Below are 25,041 nucleotides of genomic sequence, written 5' to 3'. Positions count from 1 at the left end.
ACGATTTATATCTCATCAGATCAACCGTCCTAGCTGGCATGTCTACTCTCCGGGCAATCGTCCTGTCATTAGTGTCACCCTTACTGTTGCTATATTCTGTTTGGTAAATGGGCGTGCCATAGAATGTGTGTTTACAAATTATCTCCCTTTTTTACAATGTCAAACAGGTCACACGTGACGTCAAGGTCTAAACAAAGATGAAAGGAGTCAGCTGGAGTTAAACTTTGCCATGTGATTTTAGTCCAACTCGGAGTGATATTCTTGACAAAAACTTTTGTAAAAGTGAAGACTATCGTGTCATGCAATCACTTGCACTGGGATGGCGACTGCTGTCCCGTGCGATTGTCTCCGGAATTCATAATGAGTTTCAACTCAAACCTCGTGCAAAAGTGAAAGGACCTGTGCAATTTGTGACTGGGTGTTCGGGCTTTTCAAAGTCAGTTTCTAAAACACCTAATTTTAAAAACTGGTCATTTGGTGACGACGCATATTTCGTAGCTAAAAATACAAGTTATGATGTTATAGGTAAGCTTTAAACTAAAAAGCAAGTTCTTTGTTTACATTTGATCCTGACAAGGTCACATAAAAAAATCTTTGTTTACCTTTGGTTCTGAAAAGGTAAAATAAAAAATAAAAATTCTCAACAAATTTGATACCTTTTTTAATTTTGGGAATCTGATCACTCGTCCTTTATCATTGTGTAGACGACTTTCAAAGTTTGCATAATTTCTTATGTCGCAATGTTTTAAAAGTAATTACATGTACATAACAAAAATGCATCGACAAAAATATCGACAAAAATATCTGTTTTCGAGGATTGTTCAATGACTTTATAATACAAGAGGCATAATATGATGATTGAGCTCTTGCGTACATGGTGTAACTCGATTCTCAAAAAAAACACCTCCAGATTTATCTATCAGTATCACTTGACTCTTTTACATCATACAACAATCTGACACTTGCGCAGTCCCATGAATTTAGTGAGAACTGCCATCAATGGTTACATGTAACTTGACATTGATCAGAGAACCAATAGATGTTATATGAAAAACTTAATGTTATATGGTGTTATGATCATGATCTATCAGTATCATGTCTATAGACAATGATATATTAAAGTGTACACTTTTGAGATGTATGTCCACTTCAGGAATTAAATTTTGTTTTTGACCTGAATATATACATGTACATGTATATCAAATATCTGTCATGGCCCATTAAGAATGTTAAGTAAGCAGCATTCAATCTATATAAATGAAAAATATGTATTTTGGGCTGAGGTATATATCTGTTCGATTAATAAGATTACTAGATTCAAAACACATATGGAAAGTATCAAAAATTTTCTTCAGTTATCATGGTTATAATTATGTCATCGACCATTGGTCATTGTGACTTGTGTAATTGATTTCACATGGAATTTGGAAACTAACAGCAATGAAATTGAGAATGGAAATTAAATGGGAAATGTGTCAAAGACAAAACAATAGGACCAAAGAGTAAAAATACAGCAGAAGGCCACCAATGGGTCTTAAACACAGCAGGAAAATCAAGTACCCAGAGGCGGACTTTACATGCTTCAGCTGACTATCTATTTTTGAATCAAGAAAATATAGAATTATTTATTTGTAATTTTTTCAGCTGTGTAGTACCACCATGCCAGGGCTGCCTCTATCAATTCTATTTATTTTTTATTCTATTTTCTTGCTAGGTGTTGCTGACGGTGTTGGTGGCTGGAGGAATTATGGGATAGATCCTGCAGCATTTCCTAGAACATTAATGAATATATGTGAACGTGTTGTGGTAGAAGATCGTCTAAATTTAAGCTCTCCTGTCAAAGTTATAGAAGCTAGTTACCAGGAATTACTTGAACAAAAGACACCATTAATTGGTTTGTAATCTTTCTTTCACTTGTTTTGAATAAGACTATAAAAAAGAAGATGTGGTATGATTGCCAATGAGACAACTGTCCACAAGACCCAAATTAACACAGACATTAACAACTATAGGTCACCGTATGGCCTTCAACAATAAGCAAAGCCCATACATTACATGAATTAACACATGATTAACAAAAAATAATAACAGACATGGCTGAATTTACCAAAGAACATACCTTTAGTTCTGCCATGTTTAGACTGTATGTATATTCTCTCAGATTTAGTGTGGGTCAATTGATTGATGGAATGATGGCTTTTTAATACATGTAATGCGTCAGCACACACATCTTATGTTACAGAGAGGTTAAATTGTACTTTTAAGTCTAGAAAGAAAATACAGCATTAGTACATGACAGGTACATGTATATCATAATAACAAAACAGGAATAAAACAATACTACAATGGCTCTCAAAATAAAGTTGTCATGGTAATAAGGTGTACGCTTTACAGAAAATTTAATGAATCTAGAGTTTTCTAGTTTCAAAATTTAAATGGTGAGAAAGGAAATGTCAAACGAGGAAGTTCTTCTAATGTGCTTCCAATATTTTTTTTATGCTTAAAAATAAAGTTAAATCTTTTACATAGAGAAAGGACACTTGTCGATATCTATTTTAATAAATTTCACATGTTACACTGTACTTGTCTATAAATTCTTTAAATAAGGTGAATAAATTAAGGCTTTTTAAAAAAATCACCAAAATAGCTTTTTTTGTGAGGATAATAAAAGTTATACAAAAAATTTGATAATGCAATATACAATGTAGTCATAAGTAATCTAAAGTAATCATGATTACTCTAAAGAAAAGTAATCTAAAGTAATCATGATTACTCTAAAGAAAAGTAATCTAATGTAATCGATTACATATGAAATAGGGTGTAATTGTAATGTAATCAATAACATTTTATTAGCAAAGTAATTGTAATTTGATCGATTTCATTTTAAAGTAATCGACCCCATCCCTGGCTCAAACCTGCAAAATAAGCCTTTATTTCAAGGTACCTAAATACATTTACATAGAATATTGTGGTCACTGAGAAAGTTTGTGTGCTAATTAAACATGCTAAGATCAAGGATTTTTTTTTCTTCAAGACATTCAACTTATTATTGAAATTTTATGTTATTTTTTTTTCTTCAAAATTTTCTATACTTGAACAACATTTATGAACAATGTTGAATTGGTGAGAACTGATATAAAATGGTTTTGAAAACTTGTAAAAGTGTTTTGAATACATTGTAAATTTTCATAAATCCGGTAAATGGTGGATAATTTCAGATACATGTACACGGAGGATCAGAAATACATTGTACATGCATGTCTTCATTTGATGTGCCCTATAACAATTTATAATATATAATAATGAGGACTTTATTACATCAGACATTTTTTTTATAAGATCAAAGTCTTCAAAGAACATGAAGATAACCTCATGCTTTCTGTGTCTGTACACACATTATAAATGTCATTCATGTACATGTATGGAGAATATTTAGTATATTAATCTAAAATGGGCTGTAAGGTCACTAGTACATTATGACATAACTTTTGATAAGTATTTGATAAAATATGGTAATCCATTTTATAGTTAGCTACTCAAATATGTGTTATATTTGTTCTAACTAAGATTATCCAAATTCTTTAGTTACATATAGAATTCCATGCTCACCTTGTAGGAATTTTATAAGGAGATATTATTTGTGAGATTGCTATTTCCTAAATGTTCAAATGATGTTTAATATATACAAAATGTAAATTTGTCAATTTGTATGCGAGTCTAAAAAGCACTAAATTATAAATGGTCAGTTTTATTCTATTTGTGTACAAAAAACTTATTGCACAATTAATAAATTGGTACATGTAGGTTTAGGAAATGGTTAACATTAATTGACAACCGTCGACAATGTTTGAGTTCAATGCATTTCTGTCCAAACCTTTGATTTTAGTGAATGTCATTCATGCGTTTAGGGGCATCTTCACTTCCCTTCGAAGTTGAGCGAGTGGTTGGAAAATTATAATGCTATATTGTACGAATTATTCAAGGAAACAGGCGAGCCCCTCTTTCTGCAGATCTGGTAAATGACGTCATAAATGGGTGCATAATTGACCAGTTTTTTCTGGTGATGGACAAACTCAAAAGTGGTCTATTGCATTGAGAAAGTCCTAATTCATACATGTACATGTATATCATGTATTTTTGTATTACAACTACATACAGTTAAACTGTTTACCTCTTACTTCACACATGATGAATTTATGAAAAATGATGATGTTGTCATATTAAAAATCTAAAGTATTGAATTATAAATTATTGACGGAAGGCATTATTTGATAGATTGTAAATAAAAAAAGACATAAAGTTTTGTAAAGATGCTTTTTTTGGCAAGTTTACATATCATTACAACATGTCCATTACTGTATCTGTCAGGCTGCCAGAAGTGTAGTGATGTAGATTTAAATTTAACGACTAGGGTTTTATTTATATTTTCAACCTTTTAATTTTGTTCATGTTCCGTAAACTATACAGCTGTACAAAATAAACTTTTGGCATTATATAGATATTTATAAAAATAAATGTGTTATTAACTATTATATGATAAGCTTACGTTGATATAAGAATTTAAGAAATATAAATATCTGCATGATCTGATGTAAGGATTTAAATTTTTAATAGTTAAGTTATTGTTTGGCAATGATCGGTAATGTTACCTTTGGGCTATTGAACTTGTAGAAGAAGGTTAGGATTATTTGCATCTCAGGGACGTTTGAAGGACCTTTTAATAACAATGTAGTTAAATTAGATGTACTGTATCTAACAGATAACTTTCATATAACCTTGAGCTAAATAAATCTTCAGTTTAATTTTTATGTTAACTTTCTATTTAAGGAGTTAAGGACATGAAAACAATTGTTGATATACATTGGCACTCGTACCACATCTTATATTCATATTATATATATATATATCCATTTTGGGGATATACATAATTACATAAACCTTTTTGAAATAGCAACCCAGCAACACAAATAACTAAAAGTTCTTTAGGCCAAACTTTTTTTATTATCTGTTTAACGAGAAAATTTGTAAAAAAATAGGGTCGAGGGGACGAAATAAAAAAAAAAATAAAAGTGCAAAATTGGTCCAGTCGATACTAAAAATAAAAATAAAACCAATCTAAGTAACCTTTTTTTTTTTTTTTAAGGATTTATCAAAATACAAGAACAATGGAAGAAAACAGACCTCTAGATTGTGAGCTGGGCTACTAAAATTTTGATAAAATTTAGTTCAAAATACAAACATCATTTAGGAATAATTTGGTCTGGGCTACCAGCTTGAGTTTCCTAAGTTTTATTCCGGTGTAGGGTGCAAACGTGTACTGTAGGGTGCGAAAGTGAAAGGGGGTGAACGTGAATAAAAAAAGTGGTTTTTCAAATGATTTGGTCCCATCCATACACAAAATTCAAAAAGCATTATTGATTTTAATTGATATCTTTGATACTATTTTAATATGCATACTAAGATACTACTTCAAAGGAAAAATATAAACCCAAACTCTTCCAAAACGTTGACCGGCATGTCAGGTTCAACATCTGCCTCGTTGGTTATAATGCGGCTGATGCCAACATCTTCCGGTAACTCATTGGACAACATGACCACGATTGCCTCATCTCTATTACACTTAACAAATTTGAGTAAACACGAACTTCTCTCTAGTGATGGGACTTAAAGTTTAATGTAAAAAAACGGTCCCTTCCCGGAAGTCGCCGTTTTGTTTGACCATGCGACAAGAGATAAAGTAATAATCGCAGACCCGAACTCGTACTTTTTTCTTTTTTTTGAGGATTTCATAACAGTCTGCGGAAAAAATAAAAATAAAAGTAGGAAGCACTACTTTTATTTTTATTCTGAAATCGGACAATGTGGAGTCGGCGGATCTCGTTAAGCAGATAATAAAAAAGTCTGGCCTTAGATATATAGAGGTCCAGACTTCAACAAGAGGAGGCATATTTCTTTAAAGATGTTACATGTACATGTAGCTACAAATGTATCTAGTTCTTCTAGAGATGTCAAATTACACTGTACGTTTTATGCTGATTGAATTTTAAAATTGAGATGTTCGTCTGTTAGATAGGGGTTCCCACTTAAAACTTTTTGTGGTTGGCGTGAGTTGTTGAGGTATTGAGTTCCCTGCTCTTTTCATATACATGATATATATATGCTTAAAATAACAAAAATACATATCCTATCGAACATTTTTTTAAAAAAAAATCTATAGCTATCATGCTTGCATTAATTTTTATGTAGAGATATAATGCAGTTAACTTAGACAAGATTAAAACATATTTTAACATTGACATCTGATTAGTTTCAGAAACATGATTCAATCAGCAACCAAGATTAATGTTTCTCAAAGATTCTCAACCTTATCACATATATCATAATTCAGGGTTCTCGCTAAGGCGCGTCAATGAGTCCTGGACTCATCAAAATCTGTCTGGACTCACCATTTTCAAAACTGGCGAGTCCACAGATGCAAAGATTGTAAAATTTTGTATCAACTGAACACCGTTAAACACTAATATCATCATTTTATAGCAAAAGTTTAAAAAGTAATCTGAATTTAATGTCCTTTCATTGCTCTGTTAGGCCATGGAGTATAAAATATTACATTATATTGCAATAAAATATATTCTTCTTGCTGTTGGACTCATCATGGCCAAAAATGACGAGTCCCTGGACTCGCCTTCAAAAATCCTTACCGAGAACCCTACATTGTATACTATATATCACGAAGTTCGGAAAAGTACCAATTCCAGCAGCGCGTGATGGTGTCCCTAACAAGCATTATGATTACATATATAGCAAGTAACATCTCCTGGGTAATTGTATTATGTGTTACTACAAACTCTATAATTTCATGAATTGGTACTTTTTTGTCCAAACACTTAATACTAGTTTAGACTTTAGATGTACTTTATGTACTTTGACAACTATTTGAAAGAAACAAAATCAAAGTGAATGTGTCAAGCACAGATGAAATTCCTTGAATATCATTTTGAATGTTATTTATTTTGATAGATTAAATTCACACATATTTAATTTATCCTCACTTTACTTGTTTTGCATGTAATTTAAATGAGTTTTTTTTTTTTTTTTTTAAACAAATACTATGTCATTTTAAGGTGTGAGAATTGTTTGAATTGATCATGTTGATGAGAAAATTACATCTTATAACATGTAAATACATGTAATATTTGAGACATGTATGGAGGTAACATATACATTTGAAACAGTTATTCCATTATATGTACAATTATGTAAGAAAGATTTTATAGTAGAGCTTACCAAGGAGTACTGTTCATTCAAAAAAATTTGCGAGATTTTCATAATGAGAAAAATAAATCTGGGTGAGAACTCACATTTCAATATCCAATTTATAAACATGTAATTGTATGCAGATTTACCCGAAATTGCAATACTAAATACTTACAGTAAAAAAAGACCCACAAGTTTAAGAAAGACTGACATTCCGTTGGTATAATGTGAAAAAGATGATTGGAAAAATCTTCTTTGATGAAACATTACACAGAAATTAAAAATTGAGTAACATGACCATTTAAGGGGGGTAGACCTTGGTTCAGGGAGATAACTCTTTATATCAGTTATGTGTTTGTAAAAGTCAAGTATCATCAATGTATTTTAATATAAGCATTTACCTGAAATAGATTGGAAATAATCTATGTAACCTAGAAGCTTAGAATATATTTAGGGAACATGGTTGACACAAACGTACTGATGATTTTAAGAGTTATTTCCCTTAACCTAGGTCTACCTCCTTAAAACCTTGAATGATTTTGGTGCTGTAGAACCTGTTGAAGGGTACTGTAAGCTGTTCTTGCTACACTAGAGGTCTGTTTGCATACATCAATCAAGGAACATATTTGACCTTGCCCAGCATTCTATTTTTCTGCCCATTGCTGCCTATTATTATGGTACATGAACAGTCTTCACACTTAACCACAAGTCCTACGACATTGACTGTAAAATTCCTCTCTGGCTTGTAAAATTCTTCTCTACAAGCTAACAGAATATAAAATTTACCAAAAGATGAGCGTCTGGCTTGTAGACTGAAAAGTAAAGCGTGAAGCTTTTTTTTTACGCTTTCCCCTGATTGTATGATTGACTGTTACAAATTTTATCTTTTTTTCACAATCTATAATGAAATCACCTTTTAATGACAATTGGTTTTGTTGTCATTCAACCACAAACAGTACTTAATATATGTTAATTGAAATGTAATTAATGTGTGGTCAGGTCCTTATTTATTTATCCAAAATTATCATAATTTACTTTGGCACTGTACAGTTAATAATTTAACAGTTTAAATTAACAAATTAACAAATTGGTATGTAGGCACGGTGGGGTTGATAAGTGGTGAGATTTGAAGACTGCATTTTTCACAGGATTTTAATAAGATAGAATTTGTTAAGAAACAAAATAGAATTTCAAAACACAGTTGGATCACATGAACATGATGAAAAACAACACCGTCCAAGCTTTGAAAATTGCTGTGTGGCGAATGCTGTCGGATAAACTCCTCTCTTCACCTATTGCATTAAATAGGATTAAAGTACTGATACACAATAGTTTTGATAGAAAGTAATTTTTAATAGGCCTTGAAAATAAAGTCTGAACACAGTGATTGAGATGACTGTAGGTGTCCCTTTAAATGTTTCGTAACCTATGATCATCAGACATGATGATAATAAGTCAGATACCAGTGGACTATTGAGTTGACTTCTACGTGTCTCTTTATATCTTTTATAAGCTAAGCTATGACCGTAGTCTGAAAATCAATGTAACATTGTCTGGCTGAATGAAGTAATCCTATTTATCAGTGTGGTGAAGTGAGAAACACATCTGAGACCTTATACCATCTTATACCATACTATATAATTTAATGTAATACATTTACTACTATTTGTATAATTAACATCAACACTAGTACATACTGGTGTATTGAATACATATGTAATTATAGGTAAACATTTTTCTAATTATATGGAGGGGAGATTGGATTAAAGTTGGTAGCAGAAATTGTGTTTGATAAAATATTTATTCAACATTGTTCAAGTCATTTGAAACTTCAAATTAAAAAAAAAATATGCATATATGTTTTTAGCTCACCTGGCCCGAAGGGCCAAGTGAGCTTTTCTCATCACTTTGCGTCCGGCGTCTGTCGTCGTCCTGCGTTAACTTTTACAAAAATCTTCTCCTCTGAAACTACTGGGCCAAATTAAACCAAACTTGGCCACAATCATCATTGGGGTATCTAGTTTAAAAATTGTGTCCGGTGACCCGGTCAACCAACCAAGATGGCCGCCATGGCTAAAAATAGAACATAGGGGTAAAATGCAGTTTTTGGCTTATAACTCAAAAACCAAAGCATTTAGAGCAATTCTGACATGGGGTAAAATTGTTTATAAGGTCAAGATCTATCTGCTCTGAAAATTTCAGATGAATCGAACAACCTGTTGTTGGGTTGCTACCCCTAAATTGGTAATTTTAAGGAAATTTTGATGTTTTTGGTTATTATCTTGAATAATATTATTGATAGAGATAAACTGTAAACAGTAATAATGTTCAGCAAAATAAGATTTACAAATAAGTCAACATGACCGAAATGGTCAAATGACCCCTTTAGGAGTTATTGCCCTTTATAGTCAATTTTTAACCATTTTTCGTAAATCTTATTAATCTTTTACAAAAATCTTCTCCTCTGAAACTACAGGGCCAAATTTAACCAAACTTGGCCACAATCATCATTTGGGTAAAAATTGTGTCCGTTGACCCGTCAAACCAACCAAGATGGCGACCATGGCTAAAAATAGAACATGGGGTAAAATGCAGTTTTTGGCTTATTACTCAAAAACAAAAGCATTAAGAGCAAAACTGGCATGGGGTTAAATTGTTTATCATGTCAAGATCTATCTGCCCTGAAAATTTCAGACAAATCAGACAAATCGATAGTCAATTTTAAACAATTTTCATAAAATTTGTAAATTTTTACTAACACTTTCAACTGAAACTACTGGTCCAATCATTATAGATGGTGATATATGTACGCAGCAAGAATGTTCAGTAAAGTTAGATCTACAAGCACATCACCATCACCAAAACACAATTTTGTCACGAATCCATCTGTGTCCTCTGTTGAATATTCACATATACCAAGGTGAGCGACACAGGCTCTTTAGAGCCTCTAGTTTATAACTACATAAATTTGTAAATGGCTAGTTTTTATTATAAAACTTATGTCATGTATGTATACATACTTTTTTCTTCAATTTTTTTTTTTTTATAGTTTTTCCAAATTTTGAAGAAATTTACTTTTTTTTAATTGATTGCTTCATGTAACATGAGTTAATAATTTGCCGATATGTTTCCCATATGCAGTGAACTCAAAGATAGATAAAAATTTTGGAAATTATTTACTCAATTTTAAAAAACCCTTGAAAATAGTCAGTGCAGACATTCTTTTTGAGTATTTTTCTATGTATTGGTATTTCTTTTTTATCCAACTTCATACACTATGTCTTGGCAATGCCCATTGTTGTATAACAGAGGTGGGATATTATCAGAGGAAATGCTCATGTTAAAGTATCAGTTTTCTTTTTACAAGGAAATCATGGTATTTCTTTGCATCCAATTAATGTTACTGTAATGAACAGTCTTTCAATTATCCCATTAGATTTTTAAACATTTTATGAAAATTCAGGAAAAAAATGCCTTAATTTTCATGATAAGAAATTTTCCTGTTCATGCTTATTGTTAACCTTGTTTTATTAAAACACTGGAAAAGCATAGACTCTTCAAGTGGATAGTGCAGTGTAAAGAGAAAAAAGAAAGTCTTCTCTTATCAAAACATCCAATCGCTGCGATATCGCCTTTTTGTGCTAATGTGGCGTAACGCAACCAATAATCTATCATATATTACATTAAGGTCCTGTTGGAAAGACTGTGCTTAAAAAGTACATGTTTATTGCATTGAATGTAGAAAATGTATCTAATCAAACATCAAGTTTGTTAAACAAGAAAATTGAGCTTATATTACACAAATTTTGAGATTACAGCAGGACATTTAACATGTAATATTTATTTAGTATCCATAATTAATTACACAAGATTATTTTGTACAGATCCCCTAATCTATAAGCAGTTTAGTCTAATCTCATGAAAACATACATTCCATAATTTATCTTTAAATGTTAAAAAAAGTTGATTAATTATAAAAAGCAGGCATGTATTTCATTTTGTTGTTAGTAGTTTTATAGTACATGTATAAATTAATCTGTGATGTAATGTTTTACTGAAGAAAAAGAGAAACCCTCAAATATATAAAAATTAGAAGATGTGGTATGATTGCCAATAAGTCAAATTTCAAACCCAAAAGAAATGAAGTAGAAGTTTCAAAATACCAGTTAGCATACATAAATAGCCTTCAACAATGAGCCACATACCCACATCAAACAGTGGTAAATGTAAAAAAAATCAAATAAGAAGGCTAAATACATGTGACCAAAAATAAAACATAATGTATAGTAACAAACAACAACCAATGTCACTGAATTAAAATGGAAATGTATTTAACATATATTTCAATTTTGAACTTTTTAATTGCAGGTAGTAGTACAGCATGTATAGTTGCCTTAAATCGGGAAGAGAGACGGGTGTATTCAGCAAACCTAGGCGACAGTGGCTTCCTTATTATACGTGATGGAGAAATAGTTCATCGATCAGAGGAGCAGCAGCATTATTTTAATACTCCATTCCAGCTGGCTGTAGCCCCTCCCAGTCAACAAGGTCTTGTCTTGAGTGACAGGTATGTGTAGTGTAGATGACACTCTTTGTTTATTATACAAGCGGCAGATTCTGTATTATTTTTGCCTTTATCCTATACCTGTGCTACAAGAATTTGATGTTGGTGTTAAATCTTTGATAGTCTGTTTCTATTAGTCAATAATTTAGTGAGTTGAAAAATGTGACAAATTTTAATCACCATGAATATGAAAGTTGAATCTCCCCTTGTTATAAATATGAAAATGAGAATATAGTAAAAAAAAATACTAGATCAATTTAAGTAAAATATAGTATTTGTGGCAATGAGTTGGTTTATAGTATGAAGACTTGCATTTTTTTGGCAATAGGAGCTTTGTATATATATGGTAAACATGTGGAATCATGTTGATTATTTAAAGACATTTTTTTTTAACTCTACACATCTTTGTTTTATTTGAATGTGTATTTTGGTTTAACTTATTGTCTCACTGATTTATTTTATAGTTTTGTCATCTTATTTTATTCAAGTTAAGAAGTGTTGTGAGAAATATGTTTAATTTATCAAGTATAATATCATTATTTGCATTTTATATTTTGTAAATATATTCTATTCATAATTTTTAGTCCAAGCATGGCAGACAGTTCATCATTCCCTGTAGAAGAAGGGGATGTAATCATGTTGGGAACAGATGGCTTATTTGACAATTTATCAGAAGATATGTTGTTACGGCATATTTCACAATTACAGGTTGGTTTGTACAAATGTACTATTTACATATTATTTCTTAACATGCTCAATGAAAGCCAACTCATAAAAATGACCTCCATAAAAATAGTAGAAAAATTACAATGCTAGAATCTTAGATTGTTCAGTAGAAGTCCACAAATTTACATTTTCTATACAACATGTTGGTTTATTTAATGCAAAATTACCAGAGCTTTTCAAACAAATTTATCTTTTGTGAAGTTACATGCTGAAGTTTGTGAATTAGGTCAGTATTATGGGTACCTCTTATAATGAGTCAATGATTTAATATGAAGTCAAATAAGCATGAATAAGTATTGACATATCTCATTTTAAGTGAGATTATTTGACCCTGTATCATAAATATATAGGGTCAAATAGTTCTAAAGATAAGTTTTATGGCCCATTTATGGGCAGTATGTTTTCTGGTCTGTGCATCTGTCTATCCGTTGTTCATCTGTGCATTAGTTTGTCTGTGCATCCGTTCGTCCCACTTCAGGTTAAAGTTTTTGGTCGAGGTAGTTTTTGAAGAACTTGAAGTCCAATCAACTTGAAACTTAGTAAACATGTTCCCTATGATATAATCTTTTTAATTTGAGTGCCAAATTAGAAACTTTATCCCATTTTCACAGTCCACTGAACATAAAAAATGATAGTGCGGATGGAACATCAGTGTACTTGGGACAGAATCTCGTTTCGTTTTAGTTTTACATATTTATTATACTATCAAAATTGCATACAGCTGAGACATTTATTCTTGAAAATGAGCTCAGTATAAACCTATATTTTATTTTATATTTCATAAAGTATCTTAATATCTCTATCTACAACTTCTCCAAAACAAATATGACATTTTAATGTGAAACTGTACATAAGGACATAAGAACATAAAGTCATTATTAAAAAAGCCCAATTATAATACATAAGATTTATGTTAATAATTATGGTATTATTACAGGACCCTCAACCAGAAAGTGTTCAGCAGACGGCCAGCTGTATAGCAGAGGAAGCACATTTATTGTCATTTGATGAAAACTATCTATCACCATTTGCTTTATCAGCCATTGACATGGGAATAGACTTTATTGGTAAGTTAGAATGTTAAAATAAATTAGCAGGGTTTTATTTTTAATTTGAAGCTGAAGAATATATTGGTTGTCACATGTATGTTGCCAGGGCCCAGTAACCAATAGTCCCGAAACAAATGAGCTAGACTACTAATTTTTTTTACATTTTTACTTGATTATATATAACACTGGACCACTACCACTTTTTTATTTTACCTGAATGATGACAATGGGCACCTGAATAAACAATCGAGATGAAGTATGATATTGGTATGAGTGGCAATGACACAACTCTCCATCCAAGTCACCATTTGTAAAAGTAAACCATTATAGGTCAAAGTAAGGTCTTCAACATGAAGCCTTGGCTCACACTGAGCAGCAAGCTATAAAGGGCCTAAAATTTACGTGTGAAAGTTAAAACCATTCAAACCGGAAAACCAATGGTCTAAGCTGTAGAAAAATAGAAAAAATATGTATATACTATCTATACCCTTAAAGAATGTAAGCTGAATTTCTTATTAAATCTGGAGAATGAATGTAGAATATTAAACATCAGTTGTTTGTGATTAACGGTTGTATATCTGTATGCAAAATAACTTTAAAAAAGTATATGATTTAGGGATGTTTGAAAGTTCTACCTCTCGCACTCATTTCAATGACATACAATAAACCTACATAATGTTCTATTATTTTTTTATTAAAGGAGGGAAACCAGACGATATCACTGTAGTTATAGCCAAAATTACCAGTTTTTCTGACAGTATATAATGCTTGTCTTAGAAGCTGTGTAGATCTGTCATCGTCAAGACAATATACAACAATTTCCCAAAGAATTGGCACAGAAAGATTTTGTTCTATGAGCCATGTAAACTTTCATCATCAAGAAAATATGCAACAATTTCCAAGGAACTGTCACAGAAAGGTTTTTTTCAAAGAGCTGTTCCAACTATTCATCATCTGACAAAATGATATTCAACAATTTCCAAAAGTATTGGCACAGAAAGATTTTTTCCCTTCAAGATATTTTTTTAGATGATAATATTTCAAAGTTTTTGCGATTGATTGGGTAATGCCAACGACTGGAAATTGTATTATTAGAACAATGATCATACTCTTTATATGTTTTAATGTCTTGAAAGACCCGAGAGTTTGTTGCAAATGAACAGTGCCAATTGATTCAGATTGTGAAACAGATATTTGTAGTTTTCTGTAATGTATATTGGCAATCTAATTGCATTTGTAAATGTGTGGATTGTTGCATAGTAGATAGTTGGTAGAGAGTGGGGTGCTATTACTATAAATCATGTCTTTCATTTTTCTCGTCTTTATTAATAGAATATATATATATATATCTTTGTAGATTGTAGTACCTATAATTATGTCATATTTTGTTGCTCTTTTATTTTGATTTTTGCTTTAATTGTTGTAAATATTGTACTACCATATTTTATTACATTTTCTTTTTGTGTACAAATATCAAATACTTGTTCTTTCCTAACTTTACCTTAAAAAGTGTTGTACGGTTAAATTTAAAGGGAACAGTATTGTATCCCTTATTGATCCGATATTATTTAGATGTTTTAGTTTCTTAGTAAAATCATATATTTCTTTAAGAACTAGGGTATTTGAACTTTAAAGTTGTTATTGGAACAGCACTTAGCCCTAAAAGCCAAAACTAGATTTTCATAGGGTTACCTCAAATTTTATTTGACTATCAAAGTGTTAATACTCAGAAATAAATTAATATTCCAACAAACGATATAAATAATTGAGGTAGCATATGAATCTAAAATGCAATATGAAATGCAGTATGCTGTTCTCATGAAAATGATATATACAGTCTCTAGACTGATTATTTCTAATGCTCCAAAAATTTCTTATTTGATGAAAAAATATTCAGGGATATAAAGAGTTTGCTTTGTACTTAGTTTCATCAATTTATTTTTGTCTTTACATTTAAAACTCTATTTTCATTTGTAACAAAATATTTATCATGTTTTGATAGTTTTTGTTAACCCTTTCCTCCATAGTGACGCATTTTGACACCACCAACTTTACTCCATAATGACACCTTTTGACGCCTGTGTAGTACCTCAGTTGAAATGCTTTGACTACAAAGTGTCTGGAGTAGGCATAATAAAATTTGTATCCAATATGAAAAAGAACATCTTAAGAATATCCAACTTAAATTTATTTGATTAAATATTTGTTTTTCGCAATGCATTAATACTTCATAGCATAATATCAAAATTTTATTGAAAAATCCTATGCAAATCAAGCATGCAAAAAAAAATTCAATGGAGGAAAGGGTTAAATGAATACATTTTTTTTAGACTTTTGAAGATTAACAGCTTGACATTTTGTACAGTTGTCTGTTGTTTAAGATTTTATGTTGCTGTAGACGTCTTTTGGTTATTTGTGTCTTTGGGTTGCTGTCCCATTGACCTTTAACCCTTCTTTCCTTTTATTTGTATAATCAATCCAGAATTTTGCTTTAATTGATAGATAGTGATCTCAGGGAATTTACAATTCCAGTTTATATCTTGTTTTAATATTCATGTTGTAACCATATCTTCACCAGGGTATAAAATGTAGTTAACTTATAACACAGATTCTGTACCATTTTTTCGTAGTGTAATAAAACCTCAAAATATTAAAGAAAAAAAAAGAAAAGAAAAAAAAAAAAGAAAAAAAAAAAGTTAATTAAAAGAATATATGAAAATAGAAAAAAAAAAAGAGAAAAAAAGTATAGACTATTTTTGCATTTGATTTTGTGCATCAATTCTGAAATATTACATTTCTTCAGGTCACCACTTTAAAAAAAACATTGAATACTAATAATTTTTGTCTCACATTCAGAACAAAAAAGAAAATAATATAAAAATTAAAAAACAAAATATGAGAAAAAATAATTAAAAAAAAAGTAGAAAAATTAATAGACTATATCTGCATTTGATTTTTGTGCATCAATTCTGATATACTATTACATGTCACAAGTGTTAACTTTAGTTCAACAGTCTAAAACACAAATTAATAGTAATAATTCTTGGTTCACATTCAGAGTAGTAGTTAACCAAATTATTTATAACAGTTATTTTTTTTGCACATATAAATATGTTTTTGAAACCTTCTCATGGTTAACCTTAAAGTTTTAGCTATAATTAAAATGAAGAAATAGTTTTAGATAGAAGGTTCAAGTTTGTCACCTTTTATGAAAAGTAATAAACTTGTATTCATTGATTAAAATAAAAACAGTTCACATAAATGTACTATTATCCAAAGGAGAAAAAAAAAATTATGTTATATTGTGTACTCTTTGTTTATCATTCATGTATTTTTTTTACAGTGTATAAAATTTAGAATCTTCGGGTATAGATTGTTTTCATGTGTGTGTTTTATTTAATTCTGCATGTCAAATTCCATTCTTGAATATATTAAAATCCATTTCATAATGAACTTATATTGTAAATATCATTAAGTAGCTGTACATATTTCAGTTTAGAAAATTTGAGAAAGTTTATTTTTTCTTAGAAGAGTGGCATAGAAATTAATTAGTTTGCAAATTTTGTATTGATTATTGCACATTTTGTAAATATAGATAATATATTATAAATATTACAAATTAACTAACAATGTATGAATTGTTGTGTTGGTATTTTTTTTTTCATATGTTAATTTATTTTAATTTTCTTCTAGACTATGTTTTTTTATTTCAAATGTGATATTTCTGTAAAGGGTGGACACATTTTTTTGGGAATGCATGTAATTAAGGTAGCTGGTATATAAAAATAGTGATCTCACAGGTTTTTATTACTTTTTTGCATGGAACTAAATCATGTAGATCTGTATTTAAATTTTAAGACTTTAAGGAAGGGTCTGATTTTTTTTTTTTTTTAAGTCTACCACTAGAAAAGTTTTGTCGAAAATGAATTTGTATTGTAAGTAGGATACTCTGTGTGTGTTGGCCTGTGTTTTTTTTTAATATTGTGTGAAATTTTGTGTATTAAGAAAGTGTGTGCCATTATCCCAAGTGTTTGTGTAAATGTTTGTAGTCAATGATTATAAGTATACAACAGACTTCTGAAAACAAGTGTGTTTTTTTCTCAATTAGGTTGTAAAGTTTCTCTATGTCTTTAAAAGTAAGATACAAATTTTATATCAAATTGCATGTTATTGTTTACTTTTCAGTTAAGTTTTATATAAAGGCTTTTCCATTAAATTGTATTTGGGAGGGTAGGAAGGGACTTTCAAAATATACCTGAAACCAAGAACAATTTTGCTTAAAGGTAATGGAAGCGAACTGAAGAAGACCCTGGACCCACATTCAATAATTAATCTTCTTTTCCTACCCACCCATATATTTTTTAATGGAATAGCCCTAAGACAACATTCCTTAATATCATGATCAGCAGCTGTAGCCTTGTTAAAATTTGTAACCTTTAATTGAAAAAAAAAACAGAAATTTATATTATAAGTTTCAAAAGACAAAAACTCTTTCCTGGAATAAAGCTTGGTTAAAATCTGTTGATGTTAATATCATTTAGTTTATTTTTAATGTAGATCTTAACAAGTTATTTAGAAGCATTTCATTTGAATTCATCCTGTATAAAATTCCATTACAAATTCACTAACCTGCATATTAGTATCAATTTAACTTCTAATCATCTAACATTTAATATATTAGGTTACTCATTACTGGTTTAATTAAAGTACATTTTTTTCTCTACATGATGTCAATTGACTCTATTTTCTGTCTCAAATATATATATGTGTATTTAATACTTTGTAAATATATAAAATCTGTTTTATAGTTTGATCTTTTCTGTATATTAATATTAGAAAAAAAAAATAACAACATCAGTGTAGTTAAATTCAGTTTTATGGTTTAATGACCTAAAACATTAAATTGTTATTGTTTATTTTTAATAAATTTTAGATACAGTTAAAAAAATCAGTTTTTACAATGCTTGAATGTAAACACAAGCAGTATACTAATGTATTTTCTAAAATTTGATATTTTAATCTTTCATTCTGAATTTAGGGAACATTTCAAGATGTTATTTGTGAATATCAGTAGCAGACAACCTTAAGATTTTTTAAATTTGGCATTTTATGAATCATTGTATTTAAATAATGTATCAAAACATCCTACTTTGATCAAATGTTAGATATATGGTTCATGTGAAAGCAAATAGTTAGAATAACATCAGTATTTTTTAAAGTGAGTTGATATTAATTATATTGTTTATACAATTTTATAACAGCTAGTTTAAGTGTGTATGAATTGTAAACAAAATATCTCCTAGATACATCAATATTTTCCCAAAATATTTTTTAAAAAATCACTGTAAAATTTATCCCCACATGCATGATTTAAAAACACTTCTGACAGGCAGATTTTTAGTTAAAAGTTCATTCATAAAAATAATAAGAAAGAAATGGGCATTATATTTTGACAGATTTTGATTTATATGGTATCATTAAAAATTTCACTTTACAGGACAATTTCAGTCCTCAGAAAATATAATGAGTGCTTGAAATTAACATTAGTTTTCTAAAATACCTTGTATGTAAAAAAAACTATTCTATTGGAAGGATTCTGAAATATCTAGAACACAACAGCAGCTAGAGGTAAACTATGATTTCAAAATCATCAAATAATTACATATATATGTATATTATCTGGGAAGTATATTGTCAAGGTGGTACCTAACACTACAGGGAGATAACTCTGTAAAAGCAGCTAGACGTTTCAATTATGTTGTGTTGTTAAGGGTGTGTTAAGCTTCTCAATGATCAAAATAAGTGTTTGTCAAACTGCTACATAACCAGTGAAATTTTTCTGATAAAACAGTTGGTTCAAATTTTTTGAAATTTTTATATTTTTGTCAAAGGGTCAAAGTAAATACTTTGTCAAAATTTTATGAAAATTAAACGAGATAAATTAATTTTTGTTAAAGTGTTGGGTTCCACCTTAAGGTAACATGTTCACATTATGTATGAAGTATACAGTATTATGCAATGTTTAATCAGTGTATGTAAACAGAACGAGAAGGATGAAATATGTGAAGTAGGTGAAAGATCTCTTGGTTATTCTTATAAATACCATATTTTAGTTATATATAATTAAAGATATTGTTGTGCCATGTTTTTTTAAGAATACTGCAATCATGTAGAATAAGTCTTCTAAATTATATTAAGAAATTATAAAAAGTTACTGAAAACTGAAAGTTACTGTTTGACAATAGCCTTCTCACAATGTTGAGGGTAATTGGATACAAAATATTGAACATTTGTTTGATGAAAAAATAAAGTATGTGCGTTGTGAAAAGATAAAAACATAATTTATTTTTGCATAGGCCATTACTATTTTATGAATAAATTAGTATCAATTGGTTAAAGAGTGAAATTTTTGACACAGCAGGTATCTATAAATAAAACTTCATTCAAATTTAGATCTATTTTTAGAAAATTTAGATTTTACATCACATTACCATTACATCGTCAAGATTAACTCCAGTTTAGTCCACTGTTACTTGTTTTTATGGTTTATATGAATAAGGTAAAATAAATCCTTTTATGATGTTTTTTTTTAATTCAAAATTAAAATTTATCATGTTAAGAGCTCCTGTTTGAAAGTTACAGGAGATTGATTGGACAACAGGTTAACCAAACTGACGTTCATCAAGGTTGGCATTTATATAGATAATTTTAAAGTTATTTAAGATATTTATCTGACTAAGGTGTTTTTTTCATTATGAAAGGTGGATCAAGATAATAGAACATGTCACATGTTCTGTAACATGTAACTTATAAATGAAGGTTTCTAGTTAAATTGTTATTGTTACACCAATATTGTAAAAAATAGACATGGATTGTTGAAAAGTAAATAAAAAGTATAAATAATTGCCTTTGTTGTTTTAAATAGACGAAATAGTTTAAATTTATGAAATAGTTCTGCTGTTTGTTAGTTTTCCAAGTTTTTATATGATTCTCCTAAGCATCATGTTAAATGGAAACCAATACTTTAAGTAAATGATATATGTGAAAAGAAATACTTGCATGCAATACAGGATACTGTATAGCGGGTTATTTTAGCGGGTGTAAAATTTCACTATTTTTATTGAAAAAGGTATACAAAATATTTTAGCAGATTCAAAACTTTTATCAATACCTTTGCCTGTGCACTTTTATATTGGCAGAATTTATTTTGGCAATTATGTTCTATTCATGAAAAATTACACCCTGCGAAAATAACCTGCTATAAGCTACTTCAGCCCTAGCTTATTATGTTTTTGAGAAATTTTCCTAGGCACATTTTAATTTAAGTATTCATTATATAGTAATTGAAAAAAAGTTTTGGAAATTTACCCTAAATTTCATGGGGTTTTTCATGGTTCCAAAACTGCATAATGTCATTAATGAACCATAGTTTAGGTGATTTAGATATTTATGTTCAAGAGGAATTGTTCATGGTTTTCTTGTAAAAAAAACTGTTAAGGTTAAAGGTTCTTGTTGGCAGCAATATATTTTTTCTCTCAATGGCTGCATTTTTATTCTGAATTTCCTGACTGTTTGCAATGTCTGATATAAATAAACACCAACTTATGGAAGAGCTGTTTTTTAATGGGGACTTTTGCCTCACCTGTTTGAAATCAATCTGGCATGTTGGATCTGATTATTTTCAAAACAAAACTTATATTAATCTAAAAATAACATGTTTAACTTGAATATGCATGTTTTCCATGTAAATAATTCATCATAGAAATCAGGACTAAATTTTCTATATACGCCAGAAGTGCGTTTCGTCTTCAAAAGTCGCATCATTGACGCTCGAATCCAAAAAAGTTGAAAAGGCCAAATTAAGTGTGAAGTTGAAGTGCATTGAGGACAAAATTCCTAAAAGTTTTGCCTAATACAGCTAAGGTAATCTATGCCTGATGTAGAAAAGCCTTAGTATTTCGAAAATTCAAAATTTTGTAAACAGTTAATTTATTAATTTTACCATATCAATGTCAATGATAATTCATGTCAGCACAAAAAGTGATGACTACTGGGCTGGTGATACACCCGGGGAAATAAATCTCCAGGGCAGTGGCAGCGACCCAGTGATTGAAAATAATTCATCATAGATATCAGGACTAAGTTTTCTATGTAAGTGGATGCTAAAACAAGTCATGGAATAGTTTACTGATGTTCAATACACATAAATCTGTCAGATGACAAATCAAGCTGACACACAAAATTATTTGAAGGAAATGCATAAACTAATAAAATACCAATTAGGTGTAAACATCTCCTGTATGCATACACCAACCGCATGAGAACAAACTCAGTGACTGTAACATCTGGCAACAAAACAAAACCGATAACATTACATATCATACGATTTAGTACTAGTATCTTGAGATCTAAGACTGCAAAAACTTATTGATTCATCCTTACATATATTGGCAATATAAACTCATGCCAGCAAATCGGTCATGTGTTTTTCTTATAATGCATTCTGAATTCTTATTTTAACATATATGTTAGCTAAACCCTTTATAGAACCCACAATTTCTTTTATAAGACATACATTTATATAAGAATTGTTTAGCTTTATAAATTAATCAATCTGGATTTAAAATATTTTCCGTATGAATTTATTACCAGGAATTGATTTCAGTTTGTGTAGTAAATATTGCATTATCTTCTGTGTGTTATATGATAGTTACCAATTTTCCAAAATTTATCATTAAAAAGTAGTGCATTGAATCGGTCATTTCATTTTATACATTATATCCCTGAACATTTTGAATATTTTACCAATGAAATGTACAATCAGATATTCAAGTTAAGGATTGTGTACCCTTCTGTTGACTCAATGCAAAACATGGAAATTTTATAGAAAATCCACAGCCTTTCCTCTTGAACTCTCATATTAAAAAATTCGTTGCTTGGTAGATAGAGGTTTATTTCATGCAGTGCTAGCAATGATTTTCTTTAAACAACTTTATCAATTTGGATACCAGTGAAATCAAATATTATTATTGACCAATTCAAGTACACCTTTAAGGGTGCGCTCGACTTTCGTGACTCAGCACGAGGTATTTTGTAATTTGAAGATTGTTTAGAAAGTTTCGCCAATAATAAACGCTTGCACATCATAGAAAAAAAACCAAATAAGTCATCAATGTTCTGAATTTTATAACAAAACTCTCGGTATTAAAGTCTGTGGATTTTCTTTTAAAAAATGGTTTTATCTGCCACAAAATCCCCTTTTTCTATTAAACGCAATGAAACAATGAATAATAATGCTTTGCACTAAGTTCCCTCTTTAGTATATGTACACAATGGCCCATCTCAACTATTCATTTTCTTCGCTCTTTTGATACTATTACAGTTTTAAAATTTCGTAATCACTTGGCTACAGAAGGGGTCATAAACCATTAAGCAATTTTAAATAACTGTGCTTGTCAAATAGAATATATATTTGGACATGTTGCATGAATCAAGTCCCTGTTCTAAATAAACCAGAAATCAGGATAGAAATTTTATATTAACGCAAGACAAAAGACTCATCAGTAAAGCTCGAATAAAAACATGTTAAAAAGGCCAAATAAAGTATGAAGTTGAAGAACATTGAGGACCAAAAATTCCAAAAAGTTTTGCCAAATACAGCTAACGTAATCTATTCCTGAGGTAGGAAAGCCTTAGTAATTCAAAAATGTTTGTCAACAGGTTATTTCTTATTATGAACATATCAATGATAACTCAGGTCAACATAGAAGTGCAGACTACTGGGTTGGTGATACCCTCGAGGAATTAAAACTCCACCAGCAGTGGCATCGACCCAGTGGTTGTAAATAAACTCGTGATGGATACCAGGATTAAAATTATATATTTACGTCAGACGCGCGTTTCGTCTACAGAAGACTCATCAGTGACGCTTGAATAAAAAAATGTAAAAAAGGCCAATTAAAGTATCAAGTTGAAGAGCATTGGGGACCAAAAATTCTTTTTATGGGGGCCAAATACAGTTAAGGTAATCTATCCCTTAGGTAGAAAAGACTTAAGTTAGTATTTGTCAAAATTCAAAGTTTTGTCAACAGTTGATCAGGGACTTTCTATACTAGTCTATGCAAGTATAGAAAGTCCCTGAGTTGATTTATTAGTATGAACATATCAAAGATAACTAAGATATCAATTTTGTCATTGTAAAAATTGCATTTAAAAATCGAATTATCTTCCTTGGCCTATTATTATATTTGAATCTTCCAATACTAAACGAAAACAACATTTACATGCTTACACAACTTTGGAATTATAACCTTTCCAGAGCACCCGAGGTCACCCCTAGTTTTGGTGGGGTTTGTGTTGCTTATTCTTTATTTAGTTTTCTATGTTGTGTCATGTTTACTATTGTTTGTCTGTTTGTCTTTTTCATATTTAGCCATGGCGTTGTCAGTTTATTTTCGATTTAGGAGTTTGACTGTCCCTCTGGTATCTTTCGTCCCTCTGTTTTTGGAAAGATTATAACTTGTTCTAAATCTTTACTTAGGCACCGGCCTCCCTAACAACATGACAGGTTAGCTACTGTTAGTAAATGTTATCACACTGAAATATAGTTCCCTATGGTCACATAATACACATATAAACTGAAAAAATGGGTATATTATTGGAGCGGTTCATTCAAGAATGTATGTCGTTAAGGTGTGTTGATGTGCAGGCTTTTTTAAAGACATTGATTCAATACTAGTACGATTGACAATTTTCATTATCACTTAACAATCAGAGGCAAGGTGGACCTTTAATTACAATGCCCCACCTCCTACACTGCCAATCAAATTGACCAAATTACCTATCAACCTCAGTCTTACATAATTATACAGACCACTCAATATATATCTATAATTCTTAATACACAAGTATTTGACCTCATAATTGAATACACAAATGTGTATATTAGATGTTTGATATTTATAAGGATGATAGATTTATTTATTTCCAATTACTTTTGATCTACATTACATAAGTGATTCTGTAAAAGAGGGACGAAAGATCGATACCAAAGGGACAGTCAAATTTAAAAATCTAAAACAAACTGAAAGATAAATGATTAATGGATTAACAATATCTTAAAAATTGAAATATTAATATAAATATGAATATATAAAAGGTATTCAAGTAAGGCCTTTAATTTACTTGATAAATTTTCAATTTATAATCATCTGTAATAAATAAACAATTTAGATTAGTTCACTTTTTTTTTAGCAGGAATAAGCTTGAAACAGTTTTAAAATTTTCGTCTACAGAAGACTCATCAGTGACGCTTGAATAAAAAAATGTAAAAAAGGCCAATTAAAGTATCAAGTTGAAGAGCATATCTTTCATAAAAATTCTCCATTTCACATGTAAACGGAAAGTGTCAATAGTCGGTGTCGATAATTGTTTGTACGGACAGAT

General features: G+C 30.0%; 1 protein-coding gene across 1 annotated transcript; it reads left to right on the top strand.

Annotated features, from left to right (window-relative positions):
- Nucleotides 1-152: 152 nt before the first annotated feature.
- Nucleotides 153-20,500, top strand: LOC134680887 (protein phosphatase PTC7 homolog). Its single transcript, XM_063540165.1, has 6 exons — nt 153-525; nt 1,715-1,894; nt 11,626-11,824; nt 12,406-12,529; nt 13,485-13,614; nt 14,297-20,500. The coding sequence occupies exons 1-6, from the start codon at nt 300-302 to the stop codon at nt 14,359-14,361; spliced, it is 924 nt and encodes a 307-aa protein (XP_063396235.1). The 5' UTR covers nt 153-299; the 3' UTR covers nt 14,362-20,500.
- The last annotated feature ends 4,541 nt before the right edge of the window (nt 20,501-25,041 follow it).

This window comes from Mytilus trossulus, chromosome 8 (assembly GCF_036588685.1).
Source record: "Mytilus trossulus isolate FHL-02 chromosome 8, PNRI_Mtr1.1.1.hap1, whole genome shotgun sequence".
Taxonomy (NCBI): Eukaryota; Metazoa; Mollusca; class Bivalvia; order Mytilida; family Mytilidae; genus Mytilus; species Mytilus trossulus.
Note: the sequence above shows the minus strand (reverse complement) of the source record. Positions and strands in the feature narration are given on the sequence as shown.